Raw genomic sequence first — 13,672 nt, forward strand, 5'->3', positions numbered from 1 at the left:
TTTATATGAGCACAATGTTTAGCAAATTTATTTATTTTTCTATGATATATGAATATTTTGCAAACATAACTTTGATAGATTTTTTTAAAAGAGTTAAAAAATTCTTCATTTCTTCTTCTTTGATTTCACATTAAGATTCTAATTTAAAAAATCCTTAACCTCAATATGAAATATGCAATTAAACAAAAATTTAAATAAACATTAGGATTCCAATTATCTTGCATGCAGACCTACTCCCTTCTCTCGAACAATGTACCTCATAACTATTCAAGATACTAATTAATGATGATAATTACATTAAAAAAAAGGAAAAAGAACAATAATAATACACTGAAACACAAAATACTATTCTATCCAATAGATGTTATAAGACCCTTTTTTCTAAATATTTGATATTTGAAAATTATTTTTGTTATAAAGCCTCTATCGGAACTTATTTAGTTATATAACTCTTTTTGGTACTCGATTTTATGAGAGTTGAGTTCCAATGTGGAACTCAATTTTGCCAAAATCTATGAAATTCAGTAGAACGTAGAACTCGAGTTTCAGAAAATTGAATTCCACATTTGTCACATATCTTTGAATTGCATAGAACTTGACTTTGGTGAAATTAATTTCTACTTTGAACTTGATTTTGAGAAATCAAGTTCCAAAAGATGCTACATAACAAAATAAGTTGCAATAGAAAATTTTTTAACAAAACAATTTGCCTAAACCAAATATTAAACAAAAAAAAACACTGACATTGCAATGTTAAAAGAAAATTTTGTAATAAATTGAAAGAAAAATATAGTTTTTCTAAAATTATTGTGATTGTTTTGTAACTTTTCAAATCTACCAATCAGTTTCAAAAAACCACCTAGTCCATAAAAGAATGATATCTAAAATCAAATAAATGTCAATTTAAATTTCTTAAAAACTAAGTTTATCAAAATGTATGACTATATGTTAGGACATATACGATTGGATGTTAGGAATATATGTCAATATTTTATGTATTGGCTAGTCCTTTGACAAAACGCACTTTACTTGTATTTGGATAGATCTAGGATGTGTTTAATACTTCAAGAAACAAGGTTTCAAGTTCAGGAGTTAAAGCCATGCAAGTCTGTCCAAGAATCAAGTGAGAAAGTGCTGGATTTTAAATCTCGACAGCTAGTATCTATCGAGGTTTAAAAGCTGCTGAAGCTAGTGGCTCGACAGCTAGCTTAATAGATAGCTATCTATCGAGGTTTATGAATCTCAATTTTTCAGGACTGTTTTTCATCCAATCCATGAGTATGTGTTTGGGCTTTCTTTTTTCACAACCCTAAACATATATAAGAATTATTTTAAGGGATGTATCAGGTTGCACAACCGAGAGCACAATTGCACAAAAGCATAATTCCTCAAGTGTGACCAAACCCAATTTGCCCTAGTTCTTGAAAAAGCTGCTGTGTTTATACACCATAGGATTTTGTGACCAAGCAACTTCGTGATCTTCATCAATTGATGAACAGAAGAACTTTGCAATCAACATCCTTCTCAAGTTGGTGATTAAGTCGCATACTGGGATCTGCATATCTATTGGTTAGTCACGTACTGGGAGCCGTGCAATACAATGAGAGATTATCACTATAAAATAAGTCCAATTGGATATTGGGGTAAGGGTTCAACTGTATGTTGGTATAAGGTACTGGGATTCCTTTACTTGTAACCGCTTGTTTTGATAATAGTGGATTTTCAGGAGTGGTGACCTTAAAATCACCTGGTGGGGTTTTCGCTGTGTAGATTCTCTCAATTCGTAAACAAATCACCGTGTCATTTAATTTCCACTGCACATTTACTTATTAGGTGATTTGTTTGTGTTGCCATGCTCATTGTAGGTAATTGAACTTAATTAATTTACTTGGCTAATTAATTGGTTAATTCATCACAATGGGTCAATACATTCCTCTAATTAGGGTTAAATCTTTGCTGTGAGATCCATTGACCCCTGTTAGTCATGGATAGAGGACAGTCACTTATTGTACCTCCTTTATTTAATGGAACTAACTATGTATATTGAAAAGTACACATGAGAGCTTTCTTGCAGTCCTTAGATGAGAAGGTGTGGCAAGCTGTGAAGATAGGCTGGACCAAGCGGAAGGAAGCACTGGCTGACTGAGATGATGCAAAGATCAAGGCAACTAACTTCAACAGCAGAGCATTGAATGCTTTGTTCAATGCGGTCACAAATGAGGAGTTCAAGAAGATCTCCTCCACTGAAACTACAAAGGAGGCGTGGACCACTCTCCAAGCAACCTATGAAGGAACCAAGGTTGTCAAGGATTTGAAGCTTCAAAGGCTCACTACTAGCTTCGAAGAAATCAAGATGGAGGAGGAAGAGTCATTTAATGAATTCTCTGCCAGGCTCAAGGACATAGTGAACTCAGCTTTCAATCTTGGGGAAACCATTCCCGAGCCTAAGATTGTGAGAAAGGTGCTCAAATCTCTACTCGAGAGATTTCATGCCAAGATCACTTCCATTGAGGAATCAAAGGATATTGACAAGGTTCCTTTGACAGAGCTCATTGGAAATTTGCAAACCTATAAGTTGGGTTTGTCTAGGATCGAGAAGTCAAGTAAGGGCAAGAGCGTGGCATTGAAGGCCAAGAGCAGTGACATGGATGAGTCTTCCGACGATGAGGATTCTAAAATGAAGTCCTACACTACCCGGCAATTCAAGAAGTTCATGAAAAATGTCAATGCAAAGGGCTTCGATAAAGACTGTAGGCAATCAAGCTCTTTTCAATCTAAGAGCCAGGACAAAGGGAAGAAGGATGCTAGGGATGGCGATCAGTACATTGTTCCTTCAAGGCCGAAATGTTTTGAGTGTCAGGGATTCGGTCATATGAAATAAAAGTGCCCCACTTATCTCAAGTCTATTGGGAAAAGCAAGACACTTGCTGCTACCTTGAGTGACACCGACCCTAAGGATAATTCCGAAAATGAGGATGACAGAATCCTAAATGCCTTCACCACCACTGCCAATACTACAGAATGGATTGTAGAAGATGTAGATAAAGAAGAAAACTTGGTAGAGTCAAAATTTGAGAAGATAGATGAGCAAGATGACATCCACACAGCCTATGCGAAGTTATACAAGGTCTCGGAGAAACATGAGAAGCTGTATAGGTTGGTCACCAAGAAGCTCAGTGATGTGGAGCTTGAACGTGAACAACTCTCCACAAAGTTTGATGAAGCAAATCAGACTATTAGAGCACTGAGATTTGAGAACAATTTCTTGGCTGAGAAGACCAAGAAGCTTGAGGCGGAATTATTCCAAGTGAGAGCTTAATTGGAGAGGACCTCAAGTGCAAAGCTTGATGAAATTCTCAACATGCAAAAATCAGCCTCTGATCGTTCTAGTTTAGGGTATGATTTTTCTTCTCCTAATATTGCTTCTTCTAGCATTATTGTTTTTGTTTCTCCTGCTAACAATATTGATTCTGAGAATAATGATGTTAAAAATGTGATAGCTAGTGAGAACATAGATAAGAATAAATCTATCTTAGGAGCACCTCCTAAGCTTGCTAAGAAAGAAATCAAAAATCCTAGGGCTAAGAAGAGTAATGCTCAAAAGTCTAAAGAGAAGAAGCAGTATCTCTGTCATCACGGTGGCGCAGCTGGACATACTCAACCAAATCGCTATAAGTGGTTAGCCACTCAACAGAGCAACAGCATGATTTCGTCGAGAAACCATATTCAGCTTTCATCCTCTCTTGCTTCCCTTGAAGATCTCCTCAAAGCCCTCATGTTCCTTTCGAACTTGAACAGTTTCAATTCTTTCCCCTCCTACCGCCAATTCAAGGTTTTGCTCAAAGAAAAGGTTCCTCCAAAGTGTGGAAGGAAAAGGGCTCCAAATGATTTAGTCACTCTCTCTCTCTCTCTCTCTCTCTCTCTCTCTCTCTCTCTCTCTCTCTCTCTCTCTCTCTCTCTCTCTCTCTCTCTCTTGTTATGGTTGCATTACTTGTGTGTTTTGTTTTCTTGTTTTGAGACAGTTTAGTTTTTATGCATTGCTTTATTTGACATGTTTTTGTTTGGTTGTTTTTCAATTTTGTTTTTATTTTTTTTATTAAAAATTGAAAAATACAAAAACAGTGTGTGTTTGTGTACATTAATACTTGTGTAGTTTGAATGGCCAATGAAACAAAGTTTTCTAAACTTTGTATCTTTTGTAGCTTAGATGAGCATCTTTATACACAACAAAGCAAGTGAGCTCTGTGGCTCGTGTTTGTGATGAGTAAGGCTAAGTGATCTCTTGTACTTAAGACTCGTATCACTTTTTTTTATGGGAAGGATTAGAAAATCCTAAGAGAAAGGCATAAATAACCATCTCACCACTGTTGCCTGTAAATCATGAAATGACATCTGTATGCTTTGGCATAGCAAAAGTGTAATGTCAAAAAGTTTAACATAATTGAATATTTCTTTTCTCTCTCTTATATGCCCATGCATGATATGCTTAATAAAAGAAAAATAAAAGCAAAAAGATCAAAATGTTTTATATATAATTGCAAGCGTGTATTCTAGGAGATGTGGGAGTTATAGGATGTCCCTCAAAGGTGATAGTCCGCATCAAACAGTTATGATCGTGTGTGAGTTAAATTGATTTACTAATATCTCAAATTGTCTTAACATAGAGACATTTATGCAATCTTGTGACGTTTTTCACACACAGCACGCAATATACTTTGCTACTTTTGATACATGTGTAGGTACAATGTGATTTGGCTATCACAAGGTTTACATGCGCTAATATATACTCACTAAACTGTCTTAACTTCTTTTTGAAATATAAAATTGGTTAGACTTGTTTAGTGTGTTGTGTGTGTGTGTGTGTGTGTGTGTTTTGGGATCTATGTTATTACATTTTTCTTATTGAGAGATGTTTTTGAGAGGTTAAAATATTGCTTGGATCCTTGGTTTAGTAGCATACTTGATTGCATTTATATTTGTGTTTTTCTCTTCCTTGAAAAACTACTTTTAAGAAATCTCGATAGATTGTCAATAGCTCTCGATAGCTAGGCTATCTATCGAGACTCTCCAGCTTTTCTTTATCGCAATCTCGATATCTCGATAGCTATCTCAATCAATCGAGAAACGTTCTGTCTCCTCGAGCTTCTACCGCTCCATCCACCTCCGCTCCTTCATCTTCAGCGGGTGGAGTTACTCTTGAGGCCATCATGGCACAGTTTGTGCGCATGAATGCTCGCCTTGACATACTTAGTGATGAGTTGTGTCAAGTGAACACCGGAGTAGGTCATAGTGCACGAAGACAGGCTGTGATTGGTGGTTCACGGTTGCTTCTTCTCCATCTCCACCGGCGTCCAAGGATGAGAGTGACAATGGCTCCAGTAGTGATGAGGATGATGATGCTGGGTTGCTTAGTGATGATGAGATGTCTACTTGATGTACTTACCCTTTGTCACTCGTGACAAAAAGGGGGAGTAATTTTGAGATAAGAATAGTCATACTCATAGGGGAAGGGATAGTTTAGGAGATAGGGGGAGTGTCATTGAGTGTTCATTTTTTTGAGGGATGTAGTGAGAATTTTGATGTATCTTTTTCTTTTCTTTCTATTTTAGATATATTGTTCTTGTACATGGGTCTTGTGACCATTTGACATACATTGTACTTGTCTCTACATGTGTTGTTTCGTTTCTCTATTTATACACATGTTTCTTATTTATTGTATAGAATCTTTTATTTATGTTTCACACAAAAATGCTTTAATGAGTTTTGTTTAAGTGTTTCAGAAATACAAGTTGTCAAAGTCTTCCTTGCCATAAACTCTCTTCTTGCAAAGTTTTTCAAGAGTTTGTGTTAGGATAGATTTCATTGTACTTAACACGTGAATATAAGTTGAGTGATTTATGACTTCTCTCATATATTCATTTGTTTGTTGTGGTTTTGTCACGGATTGCCAAAGGGGGAGATTGTTAGGACATATGTGATTGGATGTTAGGAACATATGTCAACATTTTATGTATTGGCTAGTCCTTTGACAAAACTCACTTTACTTGTATTTAAATAGATCTAAGATGTGTTTAATACTTCAAGAAACAAGGTTTCAAGTTCAAGAATTAAAACCAAGCAAGTTTGTCCAAGAATCAAGTGAGAAAGTGCTGGATTTTAAATCTTGACAACTAGTATTTATCGAGGTTTAAAAGCTACTGAAGTCCGTGGCTCGACAGCTAGCTCGATAGATGGCTATCTATCGAGGTTTATATAACTCAATTTTTCAGGACTGTTTTTCATCCAATCGGTGAGTATGTGTTTGGGCTTTATTTTCTCACAACCCTAAACATATATAAGAATTATTTTAAGGGCCGTATCAGGTTGCACAGCCGAGAGCACAATTGCACAAGAGCATAATTTCTCAAGTGTGACTAGAAAACCTAGTTTGCCCTAGTTCTTGAAGAAGTTATTGTGTTTGTACACCATAAGGTTTTGTGACCAAGCAACTTCGTGATCTTCATCAGTTGATGAACAAAAGAACTTTACAGCCAACATCCTTCTCAAGTTGGTGATCAAGTCGCGTACTGGAATCCGCGCATTTATTGGTTAGTCACGTATTGGGAGCCATGCAATACAAGGAGAGATTGTCACTACAGAACAAGTCCAATTGGGTATTGGGGTAAAGGTTCAATTGTAGGTTGGTATAAGGTACTGGGATTCCTTTACTTGTAACTACTTGTTTTGATAATAGTGGATTCTTAGGAGTGGTGACCTTAAAATCACCTAGTGGGGTTTTTTTCGTGTAGGCTTTCCTCATTCATAAACAAACCATCGTGTTATTTAATTTCCGCTGTACATTTAGTTATTTGGTGATTTGTTTGCACTGCCACGCTCATTGTATGTAATTGAACTTAATTAATTCACTTGGCTAATTAATTGGTTAATTTATCACAAGGGGTCAATACATTTGTGGCCTATCACTATAAAACAACACAAATCAACCAATAATAACTTCGAATTTCAATACTTCGCAAGAAACAGTCAAACCCAATTAAGCCAAGAGTTTAAATAATATTTTTGACATTTGAAATTAAGGGTCTTCCTCTTTCAAACATTTTGTGGCTTGAATGTGTACTTACTCGGGCGTGGTCATAGCATAAGTCCCACCCTTTCTATGTAATAGTGGTTAATCTATGAATGAAACTTTGGCAGACTTTTCTCTTGAAAAAAAAAAAGGAAAAAAAAAAGTAAAATAAAGAAAGGCTGCATGTTATCCATATCGTGAATGGAACTTGTTTACCCGGCATTCAATGAGAGTGCTAGATTGAACCAAAAAAGAAAATAAAGATATAATAAAAAAAAGAAAATGAATTCACAGAAGTTAATAACATATATTGTAGCATTCCTATTCCTCCCCCAACTCCTTAAGCCAAAGTTTAATGAACCAAACATTTAATAAAGCCAAAATTTAAAGAACCCAACTTATAGAAAGAAGCGAAGGAGAAAGAAAGGGCAACAAAGCCACTGAAGAAGACTTGTTTGTTGAAGAGGCTGTGTTTGTTTTCTAAATCTTTGTGGCGTTCAGACTTCAAAGGCTTTTGTGTAGGGTTTACACATTTTTGGGTCTTTGAGTTTTAAAGAGAAATTCCTATATAGTCGAAAATTAGGACTAGAATGAATGAATGAAGGAGAGAAGCGAAGGGTGTGGCTTAGAGTCTGAGATAAAAACGAAGAGAAAAATGGATTAGTCTACGATCACTTGCTGTATTGGGGTTGAAATTGTCAGCGATTTTTTTCAAAGACAGAGGTGTGCGGTTGGAAAAGAGAAACTGCTTGCAAATCACAGTTTTTTTGCAATTCGGTTAAATTTATATGTACCAAGGGAAAAAAAATTTGTATGATATAGTGTAACAAATTGTTTGTTTTGGTTGTGGTTAGTTATTTAAAATCCCAAAAGACATAATTGTTCAGTGTCTTATTCTGCAAAACGAAAAGACACAATTGTTCAGTCTTTAAATGTAGGCATATGGCATAAATTTATATAGTCACGTGGCGTAATGAAACACGGTCAACAACAAGTCAAATGTTTCGGCTATTAGTTATTATATAGATATAAATAATATATGTATAGATTATATTTTTTATTTTTTATTTTTGGTGGACAAAAGACAGAGACAGTTGCCTCCTCAAATTCCGCTAGTCTAAGAGGTGGTATTTGGTGTAACATGGATATCTCACATGGGTTGGGACCTTTCGGTTCCTCACTTGTGAGATTCACCTCATATGAAAAGGAAATGTAGCTATTTAAACCAACAACAAAAAAATCTTTAGTGAAATGGAAATATATCATTATAATTTTTAAAGAATAAATTGAAATAATTAATAATTCAAGAACAAATTTAAATTAATATATAATTTAGCAACACAAATTATTTGACTTAAATTGTATTAAACATTCAAGTAGGTAGGTTTTAAAAAAAGTGGTTGAAAATGCATGCTAATTAGTGGCGGCTCTAGGAACTTTTTTCAGGGTATTCTTTAAGAAGCATAAATTATACAATCTAATAAAAAAAGAATTTCATATATTGACAACAACAACAATAAAAAAAAACACGCAAATATATAAAGTTTACAATTGTCTTCTATGAGTTTTCATATTTTGAAATTGTTGCATGATAGTTTCATTATCAATGCTACAAATTATATCTCTTTCAATGTACACAACTAAGCAATCATTCATCCACTAAATGTAAAACAAATTATGGAGAAAATTTTAATTTTATTGGCATAAAAAAGTGAGGGTGTTCCCAAATTTTTTTTTAATAGTAGAAAAATAAAAAATTTTAAATTGCTATATATATATATATATATATATATATATATATATATATATAATAAATAATTTATTTAATTGGCGCCACCCCTATTGCTAATAATCTTTAATATTACTCCCCTAAATATATAGAAGATTAAGGTGATCGTGGACCACTCCATGTAGCAGATGTGGAGAATATCCATAATTGAAATGGATTCCTTTTATGGTTTTGCTACAAATCTAAAAAAGATGTAATGATGTGTCCAATGTCGGGCTTTTTTGCTTAATAACCCATATTTAAAAATTACTTAACCAAATAGCATTGCTTGTTATTGACCACTTCATGGCTTGTTATTCTTGAATGAGATGCCCTGCACGTTATTGATCATCTTCTCTCCTCTTTAAGCAAGCGTCACTAGTAATTTGTGATGAACTGTTGTCTCTTTTGTGACCCTTCTCCTTTTGGAGTGCTTCTCAGTTATCATTAGAGAATCTAACTCCTCTGCCCATGAGTGTTCAGTTGTAGTATATCTGGAAAATCCGCACCTTCCTTTGTACTTGAGACTGTTTCAGCTCAATAACGTAGAGAATCAGAGATGGTGGTTGATCCTCTTTTGGTTTATTCAAGACAAAATAATGATGATGATGATAATAATAATAATAATAGTAAACAAATAAAATTATCACACACATGATGACTTTCACACCCTCAAAAGTATATTCATCAATTCATTTCTTGTCAAATCGAAAAAGTTTAATTCACAACTAAAAATTTGGTAGCTCAACGCTATATGCGAATTATTTGGTGACTAGAGTGAAATGAAAGGACAAATTAGTGAATCCCTTCATACTTCTATTAAAAAAATTAAGATATATTTTAAAAATCTAAACATTAAATTGCATTTTCTTTTTTATATTTTTAACAAGTATGTCAAATTTTATTCAAATTGGATGTTAATAATTATTCGATTCATAAACATATTTTTTATGCATCATTTAAAACTACAAAAGCTTAAAATTTAAATATTTGATTAATGATATAATTATTAATTTTTGATCTTTTTGAAATTCGGAAAGCATGAAGAATATAATAATAAAATGCAATCTAACTATAAAATTTTTTATTGAGATGACTAAGAAAATAGCAAGATAAAGCTAGTTTTTTAAATAGCAAGATAAAGCTAGTTTTTTTATCAATTCGGTGGAGGGAAGAAAATGGCATCAGAGGTCCTCTTTGAGCGGAAAAGCTTCTCCGTATCGGCATCCACATCGAATGAAGCCTGGAGCACCGAAGGAGATAGAGCCTTCCATACAGAAGTCCTTCCAGCTAATTGGGTAAATGTCGGACTCCTACAGAAAAACAAAGTCATATGAGTCAAAAAAACTTCACTACAAATGAGTCGTATGAGTCATACACAATTTAATATTAAATTGCTTTTACTGTTGAGCAGAAGGTGACTCAATGTATTTGGAGGCCTAAAAATTGAATAGACATCTTTTTCTCTATTTTTGTATGCAAAATTCCTAATTAACATAAACCTCATTAAAAAAAGTTTTAGAAAGTCTACCGACACAAAAAATTTGATAAAAGTTTTCATACCGGTAGATATGGTAAATTGATAGTGGTAAAAAAAAAAAATTGTTAGTAGTGAATTTAGATGAAAACTAGTAAAAGTTTAACAACTTAACTATTGTGAAATTTTTTGTGTATTGCTTTTTTTTTCTTTATTTAGAAGTGTTATATTCACGATATTTTTACAACAAATCCTAGGTGTTAATTTGTTATTGATTCTAATTTGAGCCCACCACTAAAATTACTTTTTTACACACTAAAAACAGTCAATAACAATCTGTCACTTAGAATTTGTTGTGAAAGTATTATAAAAAATATTTGAGACATAACATTTCTTTCTCCTTCTTTTTTTTTGTTTTTCATTTGATAAAAAACATTATTTTATTTGTTAGATAGTATTCGGGCATAATTAATACTATTACAATAAATAAATAAAATAACCCTGTTAGTTAAAATTTGGGCCTTTCTTTTACTTGAGGCATAAGGCCTAAGGCGACCGTACTAGAGCTTGCCTGTACCAGAGCTAGACCCGGACCTGCTGCTGAGTTCTTTATATTTATACAGAATTGATTGTCTCCAACACTAGCAAATTAAATAACCAGGAGGTCTAAAGGCTAAAAACAAGTAGTAGCTTAACACAAATGTGACAATGTGCCTAAGAGAAGAGTGTGGAAAAAGTCTTACTTGGGGCTGGTGATGACAGTGAACCAATCCATACCCTCAGGAGAGGCAATCGTTGATACAACAAAAAACCTTGGCACGATGAACAAATTACCCGCCTTAAGAGTTGATTCCAAGACCCTACGGCCATCAACGCCAACAACCTGGACATGGCCACTACCCCTAACAATATAAGTCATCTGCAATGCCGAGTCACAAGAATATCCAGGAGAGCACATGGCACTTCCATCCAACCTAACAAGGTCACCCCCAAGCCCAGCTTCACCGAGCATAGGAAGAACAGTAGTGTTCAATAGCACAACCCTTCCACCTTTCTTAATGTCCACGTCTAATGGAGCCTCCTCACAATTGAATGCCATACCAAATCGATGTTCCTTCTTTGGCTCAGGCATTTCAAAGTTTTCATCAAGCTTGACATTTCCATTGCTTGATTGGTTTCCAACAAAGGCCTTCACAGCATTCTCATCTAAGTCACACGCTCGGCTCACAACTTCAGTAGAGAACCCAGTGAAGATCCCATTGGAACCCGCCAAGAAAAAATCAGTAAACTCACCAGCTCTGTGTGCTTTTGAAGTGTCTCCCAAGAAAAGAACAACTAACTCAGTGTCCTCTTTGTTGTACCACCATGTAACCGCACCAAAAGGAAGGGCAATGGCATCACCCTTCTTAATTGCAAGAACTTTCTCTTCTGATTCAGGAAGCACAATTCCAGCCAGGGACGGAGCTAGGATTTCGAGTGAGGGGGGCGAGATACACTCAAACCCAAATGCTTAAAAAATTTTTTTTTTTTTTTTTTGTGAAAGCAGGGAAGTATTGAACAAAAATGGAGCATGAAAATTCAAAACCATGCTTTATATATTTTATATTTTTCTTTTTTTCACTTGGCCAAGGGGGGGCCATTGCCCCCCTTGGTCCAAGCATAGCTACGTCCCTGATTCCAGCTACACCATTTCCTACAGAAAACCAATGAGGACTAAGTTAACATATTACATATACTACACAATGAATGGTTGACAGAATTTGGATCATACTCTCATTACTCTGTAAAACAAATTGTAGACAATATGTGTTATTGCTTACTCTTCTGCTACATGTGGACAATAGCACAATACTACTCTTTTAATCCATAAGTCATTGTTCTTACCAACATTTAAATGCCTAAAAATTATAAAACCATTCTCAAGTAAAAGCACCCAAAAAGTTGGGTGAAGTTTAGAATAAAATTTCTGAACATGACAAAAGATGAAGCAATCAAGAGCATAATGAAAACAGAAAATCATAATAAAATAAAATAAAATCAAGCAATCGTCCATCAAAAGACTGACCAAAATTGTCATGATATGATTTGAGTCCACCTAGCCCATGATGGAGGTAGTGAGTTGTAACTTAACACAATACGTTAATACCAGAACAATTTTGGGCTTTCTACTATTAAACTATATGCCCCAAATTTTAGGTTAATCGATTCATTTAACACAATTCAAAATATCTCATGATGCGCTAAAAGATACCTACAAAATCCACAATCAAAACCTGCTCAGTTAAGAAAAAATAAAGAAAACTTAAAAAATAAATTCCATTCAAATTTTATTCTACAAATTCTATTCCCAACAAAGAACCCATTTATTAAAAAAATTTAATTCAGTACACCAATAAATCTATGTATCTAACCATAACAACAATAGAACATGCAAGTATGCAACATAAAATTGATCAAACAATAAAACTTAAAACCCACAAACGTAGACAAGCAAAGACGCAAAAAATTACAAAAACAGAAAACGATTATATATATATAAAAGCAACCTTGGAGTACATAAGCAACCTTGGAAGAATCAGAATAACGAGGAAGAGCAAAACCATTCTTCTCAAGGGCCAACTTAGCAGCACCAATATTCCCTTCACGAAGCATGGGAAGCTCAGATGGAGACCAAGCATGGTACGACCCTCCATTGTCTCCGTACACCTTCTTTGCCAACTTTGGAGATAGATCAACCTCCATTGTTTTTCTTTTACTCTTTTCTCTTTAAAACAAATATTCCTAGTTGTCTTGCTGCGTGTTAAAAGGGACTATCAGCTATTTATAGTGGCGGGAGAGTTTTTGCAGTTAAGTATTGCTTCAAAAAGAGAAGAATAAACGTATTTAAGCAAATTACAAACTGATTTTCCTACTTGGTTTGTTATGTAAAAATTTATGACCACAAACTATTTAGCAATTTCTTTGTCATAATTGAAATGTGACAGAGTCTAACTGGTGTAGAAAAAATTGTGAATCCATGGATAAATTATTAGTAATCAATCACAATTGGACATGTTAAAGTTGTAACCAAAAAAGATTTTTGAAATAGTTTGTGGTGAAAGCATAAAAAGCGTCACTGTGAATCTAATCAAATTTAAGAAAACACTAGGCTAATTGAGATTTTTTAGGATAAATTACTTTTTAAATCTTACAGTTTTTGGAAATGTTTCTTTTAAAAAAACTTTCAAAATATTTTGTTCAAATCCCAAAAATTTTTAAAATGTTTCATTTAACCCTTGTATTATTGTACCACGTTTTTTTATGTTAAGGCCCTTAAACATCACATGATTTGTTGGTTTAAATGAAATTCACTTCAAATTTT

The 13,672-nt window shown here is 34.2% G+C and overlaps 1 protein-coding gene across 1 annotated transcript; it reads right to left on the minus strand.

Annotated features, from left to right (window-relative positions):
• Positions 1-9,990: 9,990 nt before the first annotated feature.
• On the minus strand, positions 9,991-13,053 carry LOC142611541 (glutelin type-D 1-like). The gene is made up of 3 exons (XM_075783603.1): positions 12,858-13,053; positions 11,055-11,775; positions 9,991-10,144 (listed from the first exon to the last, which is right to left on the minus strand). Exons 1-3 carry the CDS (start codon positions 13,051-13,053, stop codon positions 9,991-9,993), a joined length of 1,071 nt encoding a protein of 356 aa, XP_075639718.1.
• Between the last annotated feature and the right edge of the window lie 619 nt (positions 13,054-13,672).

Source organism: Castanea sativa, chromosome 10, assembly GCF_040712315.1.
Source record: "Castanea sativa cultivar Marrone di Chiusa Pesio chromosome 10, ASM4071231v1".
Lineage (NCBI taxonomy): Eukaryota > Viridiplantae > Streptophyta > Magnoliopsida > Fagales > Fagaceae > Castanea > Castanea sativa.